The following is a 16004-nucleotide window of genomic DNA, read 5'->3' on the forward strand; positions in this document are numbered from 1 at the left end:
AAAAACGAGTTTAATAAGGTTCATAGGGTTAAATGTGGGGGGCTCTGACACTGATTGCAGTCAGGTTCAACATGGCCAATATGAAGTCATCTGGCTTGTAAGTTTCCTAAAAATTTAATAGTCAGTTCTCACAAGTCGCAAAGAGTAAATCTGGTATACTACTAGATTATCAACCTCCTGGGTGACTGCTTTGAGCTCCGGTGTAAACATAGTTAGGAGAACCAATTCGTGAAAAATGGTCCAGGCTTTGCTACCAGTTTATTCTTTGACTTTGCCTCAGTTTCCTTGATTGTATAGTAAAGCAATGGGATTAGATCTGTTTCCTAAGATTTTTTGGTATGACCTTACAATTCTGTGTGTGTAAGGCTGCAGAAGCCAAGGGGCCCAGGCTTTATACGACTTGTCTCATATTCACAATATCAATATTTTTTTCTTTTCAAAAAAGGTCTCCCCTAGTTAAAGCAAATATATTTGAGAACCACTGTTACTGAAAAAATAGCTGTCTCAAAGCCCATGTCTGTACTTGCAGCAGGGCCCCTGATATAGTCACATGTAATGGGTTTACTTATTCCTTATATATATACTACAATAAACAATCTAGGGTTTAGGAAAACGCAAAAGTAATGGAATGCAATTCAGTGTTATTTTTATCAGAGACAGGCATAATAGAAAACATTTTGGTACTTGATACTTTATTTAAATATGACTTTCATTTATGTGTGAATGAACTCTCCATATATGCTAATGGATGCTTGTAGGCCAGGCATCATGAACTTAGATGGCAATAGTGGCCAGGCAAGTAAAGGAATTGCGAGAACCTGGTAGGGTATGAAATGAAAGTACGTGCTGCAGAGAGTAGTTTCTACTCCTCCCTTGCTGATTGTTGTCAGGAAGGAACATACGTTTCTGTTACCATATCTTTAATTCTTTAACGCCTCACCTTTTGCCTCTCCCTGCCCATTCCCTCAGCAGCTGAATATCCATATTTTAATTTAAAATTTCTTGTGTTTTACATGTTGGTCATTAATTAAACATATGCACACTCATACACACTCACTTAGGAGGAGCCAAGCAAAACACATCTGAAGCCAAACTTGGCCTGTGGTCTTCTACTTTGAAATCTCTTTTCACACACATACCTACGCAGCAACTGATATTTTAGTACTTGTATGCTAGGCGCTTGGCTACACCTTTTGCACTAATAAAAATGTTTAACCTTCACAACAATTCTATGAACAGGTACTTTTATTTCCACTTTAGAGATGAACTTTGGATAAGTAACTTGCCAAGATCACACAATTAGTAAAAGGTTCTGCAGTTATTCAAACCCAAGAAATTGCGCTGCAGAACTCTGACACTTAACCACTTGGCAAAATTGATTTCCTGGGTATGTTTCTTCTATATATGCTCTAAGCACACACACAAAATGTAAATAACACTATAAAGGATGAAGAGAAATTGTTTACTATTAGTTCATTCATGTACATATGTTTGCATGTGTGGGCATGATGTGATAAAGCACTGAAATGCTATAAGCTTTCACATTTTACACAGTTTTTCTGATAAAGCTCAGTGAGACCAGTGTAAAAATTTCACAGGGAGTTTATATTTCTCCTTGCCACAAACTAGACATCCTGAGCTTTGGGGCCAACGTTGTCTTTGTCCAAGGGCAAAAGTTCTCTTTCTTCTCATTGTCATATTTAAACCCCACCTATGGAAATGCTCCAAGTCCTGAGTGATGATCACTTCCTCTGGGCAAGGGTATGAAGAATAAAAGTAAATCTAGCAGGAGGAGTAAATCCCAGAAGACAGAGATAAGTACTTGAGGTCAGAGACTGCGTCTTTTATAGTTTGTCTACATACCAAACTCATTAATATGAATAATCATCTTAGCAGTACTGGTTGTAGTAGCAAAAGTAATACAAGAAACCAGTCTTCTCCTATATTTTTACATTAGCATTCATTATTTGTAGGATTTGGGAGGTCTTTTTGAGAAAGTGATGTGAAACGAAGTCTCTCCCACGTTTTTCCTTTAGTTCCACTTTTTCATACTGACATAAAATATTTTTCAACCTTAAAAACTGCAGTCTAGGCCAGGCATGGTGGCTTACGCCTGTAATCCCAGCACTTTGGGAGGCTGAGGCAGGTGGATCACAAGGTCAGGAGATTGAGACCATCCTGCCTAACATGGTGAAAACCCGTCTCTACTAAAAATACAAAAAAAAATTAGCCGGGCATGGTGGCAGGCGCCTGTAGTCCTAGCTACTCGGGAGGCTGAGGTAGGAGAATGGCGTGAACCCGGGAGGCGGAGCTTGCAGTGAGCAGAGATCGCGCCACTGCACTCCAGCCTGGGTGACAGAGCCAGACTCCGTCTCCAAACAAACAAACAAACTGCAGTCTGTAGGAATAAAAGTATAAGATGGTAGGGGAAAAAAACTGAGAATAGTGTGAACAAAATCTATGTATTTATCCATTTAGGTTTTTCCCCTGGCGTATTTTGGAATACCCTTTGACACCATAAGCCTCTTTATGGTTTACTCACTTGGTATGGAATGGGGGAGAAAAAAGGAGCCAGTCCATCTGGCAGTATTCCTCTCAACACCCTGTACCCATCATGTGAATGGAAAGCACCCCAAACCTTCATTTTCAGAACTGTATCTCAGCCTCTGGCTCCTGAAGAAAACCAGTGTGGTTCAGATGTGGGATGGGAAGAGTGGTTTGCATTGGCATCAGCCCTGCGGGTGCTTTGGGGCTGGAGCACACACAGCTGTGGGTTACAGATGCTTGCTCTCCGGTATTAATGTGGCCAACATGTGAAACCATGACACCCACAATACTACACAAAGGTCCACGCCTCTGATAGTTTGAGAAATAACTCCTTCTGAAGAAATTCCTTTTTGAAGGGCTAGAATACATTCTAGAATGGAAGGTCCTCTTTCAGAGGGGTAGAACCAGGAAAGAGATGCCTTATAATGTTGGACAGAGCACAGGGTGTCTGTAGGCTTAGGAGCTTTAACCAAACATGGGAAAAAAAAAAGTAAAAAGTCTGCTCTAAACCTTAGATTAATAAATTCGAAATTCTGTGCTATGCATGTAGCAGAAAGCTTGTACACTCAAGTCATCCTGTAGTTTCTTTGGAGATGTCAAATGCAAGCCATTGTTGGTGGTTGTCATCTGGCCTGACTCAGGGTGTGTTAGAAATGTTTCCACCGATTTTTATTTCCCTGAGCTGTCTCCAAGGTTGGTAGAACCAGAGGAATCTATACACAAGAGAAAAGAAATGAGCATGGGTTCTTGGTAATTTAATAACTAGGACTCTTTTCAGGGTGTGGGGATTTTGTCCTTTCTCACTCATTAGGCCCATGCTTCCTTCTGACAGTACACTTGAGAGAGCTGAGATGTTTCCATCCCCCATTCAGTTAGTGAGACAGTTTTCTCATTCAGGTACAATTTCCAGTGAAATAGTAGCTTATAAGTATCCAGAAGTTAGTTTATTGACTCTTATTGCACTTCTGAGCACCTAATAAATAATTTATTAGTCTGATGGATATGTGGCTACCTAACTATGGGGCATGAAATATGCACTGTTTTTCTAATATACTGTAGGGAGACCTGTTTATAAAGTATTTAGTATTGGTTTTATAATGCACTGTTGACAACAGGAGACCACGAAGCTCAAAGATCAATCTCATTTTGGCCCACAGTATTAATGCTGCTTTATAAAGCTCTATGACAGGTCACTTAGATAGTGGTCTTCACAGAAAGGACTCTGTTAGGAAGGCAGGCTGTAGGGGCTGCCAGTATAGTAGATGAATGTCTTTGTCTGTGTCCCTAAGGTGACTCTGGCGGTTGCTGATGTTGGCCAGGTGATGGAACCCATCATTTCCCTGCTCTCCAGAGGGATTCTGGACTAGAAGTGCTGAGTTCTGCTAATGCAGACCTTGCTAATTGGGCAGAAAGCTGGTGTGACTTTGGACCACAATTGCAGTTCTGGAGACAGAAATCAGGCAATAAGGAGTGGAACTTGGCTCTCTTCAGCTTTGTCTTATGTTTATTAATAAAGTGAAATTATTCCACATCTTTTATGCCTTTGTTCAAATCACATAGGTGACATAGCATAAAGTATTTTGATTTTTGTTGGCTTTGGGGAATTTCCTAGCCAGAAATAAATTCATAGACATTAGAACACTACATACTAAACACTTCAAATTTGGGAAAACCTAAACAAAGACTAAGTAATTTCATCCAAAATCAATTCTCAGTGTTTTACTTTATTTTCTTCATAAGAACTATACACTATGAGAATGCTGCATAATGACAATGATTTATAACATACTATTGCCCATCAAGGTATACGTGTTGTTGTCTTTTTTTTTTTTTTTTGAGATGGAGCCTCACTTTGTCACCCAGGCTGGAGTGCAGTGGCATGATCTCAGCTCACTGCAACCTCCACCTCCTGAGTTCAAGCGATTCTCGTGCCTCAGCCTCCCAAGTAGCTGGAACTACAGGCGTGTACCACCACACCTGGCTGATTTTTGTATTTTCAGTAGAGACGGGGTTTCACCACGTTGGCCAGGCTGGTCTTGAACTCCTGACCTCAGGTGATCCACCTGCCTTGTCCTCCCAAAGTGTTGGGATTACAGGCGTGAGCCACCGCACCTGTCATGGTGTATGTTTTAGAGCAAGGTATTTTTCTCTTTGTGTCCAGAACTCCTTGCTGGTTCTAAGTATTTCACTTCCCAAACTGGGAACTCTGAGCTATACTTTCTTGGACCCAGTCAGCTTGTTTATTATTTCTCACGCTTTTGTGGGAACCAGGCTGAGTTCTACTATTTGCCATTTCTGTTACTCATTTCTTACTGATTCAGAGTTTCTTTCTTTTTTTTTTTTTTTTTTTGAGATGGAGTTTCGCTGTTGTTGCCCAGGCTGGAGTGCAGTGGCGTGATCTCGGCTCACCGCAACCTCCACCTCCTAGGTTCAAGTGATTCTCCTGCCTCAGCCTCCTGAGTAGTTGGTATTACAGGCATGCACCACCATACCCGGCTAATTTTGTATTTTTAGTAGAAACGGGGTTTCTCCATGTTGGTCAGGCTTGTCTCGAACTCCTGACCTCAGGTGATCCGCCCACCTCGGCCTCCCAAAGTGCTGGGATTATAGCAGAGTTTCATTTTACCCTTTCCAGTTGGACCCAATGTTTTCTTCCTTCTAGTACTCCTCGATTCCTTCCTATCAGGTCTCCCTTAGCAGATAGCCCCATCTTTAACTTTCCTCAGATGATTATTTTGTTCATGTAGCTGTTGTTTATTGAGCACCCTGTTAGACCCTGAATTAGGAAAGATAAATTCTGTCTCTTTTAAGAAGTGTACAGTTTAGTGGAAAAAATTGGTAATAAATTGGTTTTCTAACATGAGCAGTTTTAATATATGTATTTCTTAACCACAGATTTTTTTTCTGTATCTCTTACCTTTGGTTTCTGAGGGAAAAAAAGGGTTTCTTTTTTCTCCCTCCAGGGGCACCCTTTTCATTTGTGCTCTTGATCATATTCTCTCCTCGGACCCTTTCATACCATTTTCCCTCTGGCTTAGATCTTCAATATCGTTTTCTCTCTTGGCTTCATCCCCTTTGCCTGTGGTAGTCTCTTTTTTCCCTGTAGTGAAAAACAAACTGCCAACTTATGAACACAACCTGTCTGAGCTCCTCTAACTTTTCAGACCACGTTTCTCTTACTTGTTTTCTTTGCAGAATTTCTCCAAAGAATGTTTTATCTTTTCTGCTTCTTTGTCTTCACAATTTGCTTACTTCTTAACTCCTCTGCAATATGGATTCTGTATACCTATCAATCTACAAAGACATTCACTCTTATGACACAAAGCCTAATAAAATATTTTAGCCACAAATATACATGAATGGTATGTTGAACACTCATTGACCCGAGTTTAGGAACTAATAATGTACAAACACATCTGAAGACTAGAGTTACCATTTAAATTATACTGTGTCAGTCACTGTCAATCTCCCTATCTGCCTTTCCCCATTTTCCATCCTTAAGCACTATTCTGATTTTGGTATTTATTATTCCCATGCCTTTTGGTTTGCTCTTACTGTATTTGCTTCTACTTACTATTTCACTTGGTTTTAACCATACCCTAAATATAAGTCTTGTTGTTCTAGATCATTTAAAACTCTCAAGCATCCTATCTTCTGTCAACTGTTTTCCCTTATCAGGTGGAACGTTGGACAATCACGATGCTCCTGTTAACGCTGTTCCTTCTGTCTTTTCCCCTAATAACCATGGATATCCCCTGAGATACTAACCTTGGCCACTTGTTTTATCTCTTGTTTCAGGTCTGTGTAGATGGCTGCTGGATGTGATAACTTCAGTATCAATCTGTTTTCTAACATTTCCAGTTGCCTGGTTATCTGCATGATCCGCTGTTCCCCCCATACTAAACTTGCTATATATTCTCACAAACTAGTTCATCCCCCTTTCTGTTGATAATGCTACCATTTTCCTGTGCTCAGACTATTAGAACTTTAGTGGCATTGTTGACACTTCTCATTTGTTACAGTCATTCTGGTCCCCTTGATTTTATCTTCACAGTATCTTCTGTATCTTGTCCTTTTTTTTTTCTCCAGCCGTATTGCCAGTAATTTACCCAGATTATTGACTGATTGATTGAGATGGAGTTTTGCTCTTGTTGCCCAGGCTGGAGTGCAATGGCACAATCTCCGCTCACTGCAACCTCTGCCTCTTGGGTTCAAGTGATTCCTCTGCCCCCCCTTCCCAAGTAGCTGGGACTACAGGCATGCACCACTACACCTGGCTAACTTCTTTTGTATTTTTAGTAGAGACGGGGTTTCACCATTTTGGCCAGGATGGTCTCGAACTCCTGACCTTAGGTTATCTGCCCGCCTCGGCTTTCCACAGTTTTGGGATTACAGGCATGAGCCACCATGCCCGGCCTATTTTAATGTCTTCCTAATTGGACCCTGCTTTTGTCTTTCCACACTTCAGTCCATCTGTCATACTGTTGCCAGATAAATCTTCTTGGAGCAAAATAATGATCAGACGTTACTGCTGTTGAGAAGCTTTTGGTAGTTTGGACTGTTGGTAGATAACAGGCTAAATAGCAACTCTTTGTAGTGGAGTATAGGGCCCTTACTTTTATAATAGTTCCTATCAACCACGGCGTCCATTTCATTGATTCTATGTACATCTTCCCTTATGTTCCAGTCAAACTGTATTACTTCTCTAGGAATATAATCTACGCTCAGTGTGAGAGTGCCTCGGCGTAGAAGCTTTTTTTTTTTTTTAAACCATACTGGCTGGAAGGGATCTCTTAAGTTGTATGGAATTCTGCTCTTGTTTCTTTTCCTATTCTGTTTTTGTTAAGGTTGTTTTGTTCATAGCTTATCTCCTGTACTAGATTGTAAACTTGTGAGCAAGGAGTTTGTCTTAACTTTTGTGTTCTCCACAGGTTCTTATACTTGGCAAGGGAGCGGGGCGGGGGGCTGGGGCGGGAGGATGGGGGTGGGGGTGATTAGTATTCCCTAACAGCAGTTAAAAGTGTCATATTAAGTGGAAGAAAAGGGAGTAAGAAATTGAGCTAGGCAGGGCAAAAGTGTATCCATTGTCAACCAGCAAATTATTCAGTTATTCCCACTTTGTTACTTTAGTTCTCACCAAAGTTTATTTAGCTGTTGGCTACTATCAGCCTTAGAAACTATTAACTCTTAAAAAATGTGTTTAGTTGGTCATTGGTGTGTTATATTTGCAATTTCTTAAAAAAAGTTTTGATGTACTCAATGCTTTTAAGTAATACTGTCTGGGCATATGTAATTTCCTTTCCCAATCTCTCAATAGGCACACCTTGGGCCCACCCCACCTCCACATAGCCTTAATTACAAATCAGAGGACAGGCTTAGTGAGCAAGACTGGCCAGCATATTTCAAGGTCCCATGTTGTGGGGTTGATACATCTCAAATTGAGGTATGTTGGGTTTTTTTTTCCCCCTTTAAGTTACTTGGACACACTCGCATGCTTTGATTACCTAGTTAAGATATATCTCTCACCTCTTCTTTCTGCCACTCTTTTACTGTCTTTCATACTTATCCTCATTCTATGAAACTCAGGTATTTATTTGCTTCCTAACACTTCTTGCCTCTGAAGAAATAATTGAAAGTAGATTTAATGATGGTTATTTGAATGATTTTGAACGTGATAAAGTATCTGCCTTCTATTGTTTCTCTCCCTGCACTTACTTCTCTTTTCCTTTTTCTATTCTTTCTTTCCTATTGTTCTAGGGCTAGTTTATTGTTATCACTATTTTTAATAATCATACTATATTAATAGTGTTAGTAGTAAACTTTTAAAACTGAAGTTTAACATACTTACAGAAAAGTGCACAAATAAAAGTGTATAGCCTGATAAATTTTACACACTGAATATACCCAGGACCACCAACTAGATGGAGATACATAACACTACCTGAACCCCAAAAGTGTCCCTTAGCCCAGCCACTATTCTCCATCAAAGGCAATCACTATGCAGATCTTCTAAGGGACCTGTTAAGTCTTCGTATTTTTAACTTGCCATTAATAGGTTTCTGGCATCTTTTGGGTTTCTTAATTTGGAAAACAATCTCTAAGTTCATGAACATTTGCTCTGTTTCAACATTTTTCGATTTAAATATGTATGTATATAAATAGTCTCTATCAAGGCCAGTAGATTGCTTGAGAGTAGGAGTTCCCAGACTTGCCTGGGCAACATAGCGAGACCCCATCTTTAAAAAAAAAAAAAAAGCCAGGCGCGGTGGCTCACGCCTGTAATCCCAGCACTTTGGGAGGCTGAGGTGGGTGGATCACGCGGTCAGGAAATCGAGATCATTCTGGCTAACATGGTGAAACCTCGTCTCTACTAAAAATACAAAAAATTAGCCGGGCGTGGTGGCAGGCGCCTGTAGTCCCAGCTACTCGGGAGGCTGAGGCAGGAGAATGGCGTGAGCCTGGGAGGCGGAGCTTGCAGTAAGCCAAGATTGCGCCACTGCACTCCAGCCTGGGCGACAGAGCGAGACTGTCTCAAAAAAAGAAAAAAAAAAAAAGGCCAGGTGTGGTGGCTGAGGTGGGAGGGTTGCTTGAGGCCAGGAGTTTGAGGTTCCAGTGAGCTATGATTGTGCACTGCACTCTAGCCTGGGCGATAGAGCAAGATCCTAGCTCTTAAAAAATAATAGGCCGAGCTGGGCATGGTGGCTCTCGCCTGTAATCCCAGCACTTTGGGAGGCTGAGGCAGGTGGATCTCCTGAGGTTAGGAGTTCGAGACCAGTCTGACCAACATGGAGAAACCCTGTCTCTACTAAAAATACAAAATTAGCCGGGCATGGAGGTGCATGCCTGTAATCCCAGCTACTCGGGAGGCTGGGGCAGGAGAATTGCTTGAATCTGGGAGGCGGAGGTTGCGGTGAGCCGAGATGGTGCCGTTGCACTCCAGCCTGCACAACAAGAGTGAAAGAGCTAGGCAGGCCAAAAGTGTATCCATTATCCATCTCAGAAAGAAAAAAAAAAACAATAGGTCGGGCCCAGTGGCTCATACCTGTAATCCCAGCACTTTGGGAGGCCGAGAGAGGCGGATCACAAGGTCAGGAGTTCGAGACCAGCCTGACCAACATGTTGAAACCCTGTCTCTATTAAAAATAAAAAAATTACCCAGGCGTGGTGGTGTGCACCTGTAATCTCAGCTACTGAGGAGGCTGAGGTAGAAGAATCGCTTGAACCTGGGAGGCGGAGATTGCAGTGAGCCAAGATTGCACCAGTGCACTCCAGCCTGGGTGACAGAGCAAGACTCTGTCTCAAAAAAAAAAAAAAAAGAAATAATAATAATAATAATAATAATAATAATAAATAGTCTCTGTTTCTATAAAAATTTTTGAAACTTTAAGTATACTGGGATTTTATTTTTTAAGTTTATTTGTTAGGTTTGTAAATTGCATATGAAGGAGTATCATTTTTAGTGTTGCTTTTTCCTGTGATAATTCTAAAGGCAGTGTTGAGTTTCTCAATAATTTTGTAAGGTACTGAACTCTGCCTTGCAATATGGTTTTCTTTTTTCTTTCTTTCCTTGTTTTTTTTTTTGGAAACAGAGTGGAGTGCAGTGGCGCGATCTTGGGTCACTGCAACCTCTGCCTCCCAGGTTCGAGTGATTCTCCTGCCTCAGCTTCCCGAGTAGCTGGAATTACAGGCATGCGCCACCATGCCCGGCTAATTTTTGTATTTTTAGTAGAGATGGGATTTTGCCATGTTGGCCATACTGGTCTTAAACTCTTGTCCTCAAGTGATCCACCCGCCTTGGCCTCCCAAAGTGCTGGGATTACAGGTGTGAGCCACTGCACCTGGCCTGCAACATGATTTTCTTGGATGTTGGTGAATCTCAATCTTCTACTCTGACAGTAATTTAAACCATTATTATGACACCTTTACTGAGGCTGCAAGCTTCTTGGTCCACAGACTTTAGAAGGAAGTAAATAAAGAAATTAACATTATCTTGGCTGGGCATGGTGGCTCACCCCTGTAATCCCAGCACTTTGGGAGGCAAGGCGGGCAGATCAATTGAGGCCAGGAGTTCAAGACCAGCCTGGCCTGGTCAGGGTTTGGTGAAACCCCCTCTCTACCAAAAAATACAAAAATTAGCCGGGGGTGATGGCACACGCCTGTAATCCCAGCTACTCGGTAGACTGAGGCAGGAGAATTGCTTGAACCCAGGAGGTGGAGCTTGCAGTAACCCGAGATCACGGCACTGCACTCCAGCCTAGAAGACAGAGTGAGATCCTGTCTCAAAACAAAAACAAAAAACAAAGAAATTAACATTACCTTTATAATTCTTGCAACTTTCATGTTCATGTTAATTTCCCGTTGTGTGCGCCCCCAGCCTGTTTTTTTTTTTTTTTTTTAATTCATTTAAGTAAAGCCATCACTGGTTCTTTCCTTGTAGATTTTTTCATAAAACATTGAATATAGGTTTGGTATAAAGAAGCCACTGTTACTGTTTGGACTTGAGAGAAGATTAATAAAGTCACTTTTCTTTTTTTAAACCAAAACAAGGTAGGTAAAATGTTTGACCTTTTGTAGGCACAAGATTCATGCTGACCTCAGCTGCTTTTATTATCTGCAAATATCTTGAGTCTAAGGATTCATCATTTCCCTAACATTTTGTAAACTACCTCATCTACCATACCCTACTCAAATCCTTTTATTTTAAAATTTTTGTAGTGCATCAAGGGATTATGGCTTTTGGATATTTCCTTGATGTGTTTCTATGAAACTGAGCCCCTGATTAGGCTGTCAGGAGATACTGTATTACATTGATTGTTTTAGTTGGTACAGACACACGTGTCAGCTAGAGCAGTTTCTCCCTTTTGCTGAGAAGGGTGAAGCTTTTAGATAATATTTAGTTATGGAGGATGTTTGTGCCACTGTTTAAAGTGATTTGACCCTGTGTCCTCCTCCAACCTTAAGTTAGAAGGCCTATTTTCCTCTATTGGTCTAAGGGCATGTAATGAAGTCTTCAGCACACAAGCTTTCTCCCTCCCTATAGGTGAGTGGTTATTATTTTTTCTTTTGTCACGGGCTTGGATATCATGTTCTTATGTGTAAACACTGGACCATATAGTACTCGCAATACTTTGGCAAAAACCAAACCAACTGAAAACTGAAGGCATGCCTTCATGTCTTATTTCCAACTTGGACCATGATCTTGCCCCTTGAAATCTTCAGGCTGTTTTGATGAAGCCTTCTGTATGTTGAAATGCCCAGTCAAGGTGGCCAGAACCATCTGGAGAAGGTAGAGTTGTAAATATGAAGTGACATGTATAATTCTAATCGACTCTTATAATGAGAGAGGGGCCAGTGATTGAGGCTGGCAATCAGAGATGACACAAGCTTTTTCCTTCCTATTTGAATCTGTAAAGACCCTTAAGAGCACTTTGAATTTGTTCATCTATAAGCTGTTAACCCAAATTCACGTCTCAGGTTTTTAAGAGAATAAGCAATAGAATATAGGCGTTTCCAAAGAGGAAGACGTATAGAAGCAGATAGGTGTATAGTTCATTCATTCACAGATAGGCACTAGGTTAGATCCAGTAGTTGGCATGCATGCATCAACATGTTAATTGGAATTAAAGGCTGCTACATTTAGGCTTGGCTAGATCATCTATAAATTGAAACCCAAAAGAGAATTGTTAACTAGGAAAGTGGCTGTCCAGGTTCCTTAAAGTTTAAATACAGGGATCCAACTAGTATTCTCCAAAATTTTTCAGGAATATCAGACTTTACTGCTGTGGAACACTTGGCTGTTGTAAGAGGAGTGTTTCATCTCTCATAAGGATGTAATGAAAGGAAATTAGGAGCCAGTGGGAGAGTGCAGGGACTTAGGTGTAAATGATGGGTGAATCGTTTTTTTTTTTAAGATGGAGTTTCGCTCTTTTTGCCCTGGCTGGAGTGCAGTGGCGTGATCTCGGCTCACCGTAACTTCCACCTCCCAAGTTCAAGCGATTCTTTTGCCTCAGCCTTCTGAGTAGCTGGGATTACCGGTGCCTGCCACCATGCCTGGCTAATGATAGGTGAATCTTAATTGTGAAGATGAGTACCTTTATGAGTAGAGATGGCTTCATATCAGAACTTTATCTTACAAGCTACTCTTTACTCTTCCTTTTTCTCCCCACTCCATGCCAACAGTTAATGTAAACATAGGAGAGTAATATTTCATCTTTGTGCGTGTAGTTTTCTTTTTTTTTTGGGCGGGAGGAGGTGAACTTTTTACTGTCTTTCCATCTATTTACATATGTGAGTCCAGGCAAAACAGGCAGCTGAAATTATGATATAATTTTTTACAAAGGGAAAACCTGAATTGAAATTATTGTTTTACTTCTTTTCTATTCATTTCTTTACAGTGAGTCAAAAATTTTTCCCCCTTAACTTCACATAGAAAATGAAACTTTACACAATAAAGTAAGGATGGCAGGTTTCACAAGGGAAAAAGCTTGCTGTCAACTTCTTTCCTCAGGAATATGGAAATTTGGGTGGATTATCTTTTCAGAAGAGGTTTCCTTTATTACTTCTTTTTTCACTTAAGACATCTGTTAACATTTCACACAGCCCAACAGATGTTGGAAAGCAAGTCCTATACTTTGTTCTCAAGAAAAATGACATTTCCTTAGTTGGTTCCCCCACTTCTGTGACTGAGTCCAGCCTGCTGCATAATTTGCATATATTAAGTTATATACCTTAATGCCATAAGAATTTGTATCTTCAGCATTATTTTTATATGGTAAAGTCTGATTTGATTAGAAACTAGTTTACATGTTGCTGTAGAATTAAGAGAGGGCAAAACATTTTAAAACTCTACTTCGAGAATGGCAACCTGAGTCCACATATAAGATTGGATAGCCAGTTTTTAACATTTTTTTCTATAAAATAAATGAATTACAAAAGCTTGAGTTGTTTCGCCATAAGGAAGTGCTGATTGTCATGCGATGTGGAGCGTCATTTTTATTATTTTGGCAAGAACAGGGACAGTTTTGTCTTGACAAGCCATTAGATGAATACCAGCGTGTGTCACATGAAAAACCACTGATCTTTAACCCAGCTCTGTACTTAACCAAGCCTTGAAAATGAATAGTGAATAAAAGAAGAGCAAAGGCAGAGCACATTACAGATTATAGAATCTGTTAACAGTTGCTGAAGTCAACCCAGGGAATTACAGGTATTGTTCTGTGAACCAGCAGAAGTTCTAGAGATGCTTGTTAAATTGTATACAAAAACTACACATTTATTTTATATTTGTGCAGGATTTACATTGTTGGAGACAGAAAAAATTAAAATCCTAGAGTACTTTCTCAGTGCAGTAAATGTATGCTTTTATCATAAAATCATATATATCTGCATAGAACTCAATGAGGTTTTTTTGCCTGCAGTTACATAACTTATTTTATGAAAGCAATGTGCTTTTAAAGAAATTAAGTAGAAAGAAGAAAACATAGGTTATATCCCCTTCCCCTCAAAGAAAACACCCTACAAACATACATGCAAAACAAAATTCTTTGCTCACTTGCGTTTTCATGTATTCATTGTGGCTGATTTTGTACACCAACATAGGTTTTTTCTTTTTTGTTTCTTTTTGTTTTCTTTTCTTTTCTTTTTTTTTTTTTACAGGAAATGGAGGGAAAAACCCAAAACCCACCATAATACTCAAGTACTGAAAAGATCAGTAACATTTTAAACAGTTGGTTGTGGGAATTATTGCTTACAGAGCTAACAAGAAAGAACACACTTTTTTACTCTGCTGGTGGAATTGCATTGTGCCTCCCTATAGTCTTGTTATCCCACACTAACTGAAATGCAGATTTTTTGTAACTAATTGGATCTCATTGAGGGTACATGCACAGTGTGTAGTTATATGCAAAAAGGTTTTAAAAAGTAAAATTTTCCTGCAATTACAACTTTTAATTACTATCCAAAACATGGTACCTATAGCACAGGTTTAGAATATATATGTCTGACTTTTTTACAGATTACTCAAAAACATGAGCTATGAAATGCTTAATAAGGTGTCAGCTCGAAAGTTACAGGGAAAATGTTTAATTACAGCAATCTATAAATTGAATTTTACTATAGTTATGTGAAAATAAAGATTTCTTTTTAAATTTAGGATTTAGTGTATTAGAGCCAGTATATGAAAGGCATGTTATAGTGCATTCCTTTTGTTGGAAGATTTTAAACGTTAAAACATCATCAACATCAGAAATCACTTTCAGAGCTATTGCCTTTTTTTTCCCTTCAGTTCTCCAATCTATTTTACCATTGTAAAATGCTTTTGAGTGTCTTACTTTGTATAAGTATATTTCTACTTATGTGGTGTGGTGTGGGGGAGGTATTCACATTCACACAATGTCTTTAACTTGGATGCAGTGAAACCTAGTTTGGTGGACTTCATAATTTCCATGGTCCATCTCTCACTACCAGTAAATGTGGGAAAGCCAACAGATGGCCTTTAAGTACTTCTGATTCTTTAACCTGAAATACTCAGAATCAGCAGCAAAAAGCAATTATTGTGGAAGTGATACTTGTCTTCTTCCTTCTAGTTTTAAATAATTTTCATATAAATGATTCCCGAGAGTTATTCCATAATTGTCAGACCATGTAGCCAGTGAAAAAAACTCAGAAGACATACTTGTGCCTTGTAGGTGTATTTTTTTGTACCTGTGTCTGTAAAACGATACAGATGTCCCACTTGCTAGATAGAAATTATCCTAACGTCAAATGTTCTACACAGTATGTTATATGTGGAAGTTCAGATCATGTATCTTGGGGATTTATAGAGGGGTCAAATGTTCTTTTCAAATATTTATTTTAAAATGAGTGTTAGAGAAATTTGAAATCTTATTTATTATTGAGTCTGGATTAATTGTTGTCTCTTTTTGTAACAAAGCTTGTCCTCTTTGTAAATTTGTGTTACAAAGTAGTTAAGATTTTGTTTGAGCAAATCCATTTAGCAGGTGCAGTACTGTATATTTATGAAAAAATATTTTTTAAAACTTAGAAAGATATCCTGCTGTTTTTAAGGCTTGTGTTGTGGCAGTAACATGTTATATTGCAGACCTGTTTCAGCCAGGGCCACCTCAGCCCATGATATCTGAAGGAGCTCAGTTTGCCTATACTGGGTAGCATTTTGTCAGAAGACTGCTGGCTGGGCAGACTAGATTTGGATGTATTAGCTAGTCAGCCTAATAACCCTGTACAGACTGTATTGATTTTCTAGGAGAGAGTTTATGAACTAAATAAACTTGGGGTTGGTGTCTTAATAAACTGCTTCTCTCAGTCTGTCACACTTAGTTACGGAGCTGTGCAGTTTAGGGGGAAAAAAGGCTAATTCTGTTACAGATTGTTCACAGCAGGGTCTCCAAATTAGCCCTTTGTTTTGTAATGCCACCTTGCTTGGGCTCGCTTTGAGCACA

General features: G+C 39.7%; 1 protein-coding gene across 18 annotated transcripts in view; it reads left to right on the forward strand.

Annotated features, from left to right (window-relative positions):
* Positions 1-16004, forward strand: part of BNC2 (basonuclin zinc finger protein 2) — a 455057-nt gene that overhangs the window by 124619 nt on the left and 314434 nt on the right. For 16 of the 18 annotated variants that reach the window (XM_520498.7, XM_024345576.2, XM_054658724.1 and 13 more), the window contains one exon: positions 7865-7990. The exons of the other annotated variants lie outside the window; for them this stretch is intronic. In XM_520498.7, coding sequence (XP_520498.2) covers positions 7865-7990 — 126 coding nt within the window. The remainder of the gene's footprint in view (positions 1-7864; positions 7991-16004) is intronic. 18 annotated transcript variants of the gene reach the window in all.

This window comes from Pan troglodytes, chromosome 11 (genome assembly GCF_028858775.2).
Source record: "Pan troglodytes isolate AG18354 chromosome 11, NHGRI_mPanTro3-v2.0_pri, whole genome shotgun sequence".
Taxonomy (NCBI): Eukaryota; Metazoa; Chordata; class Mammalia; order Primates; family Hominidae; genus Pan; species Pan troglodytes.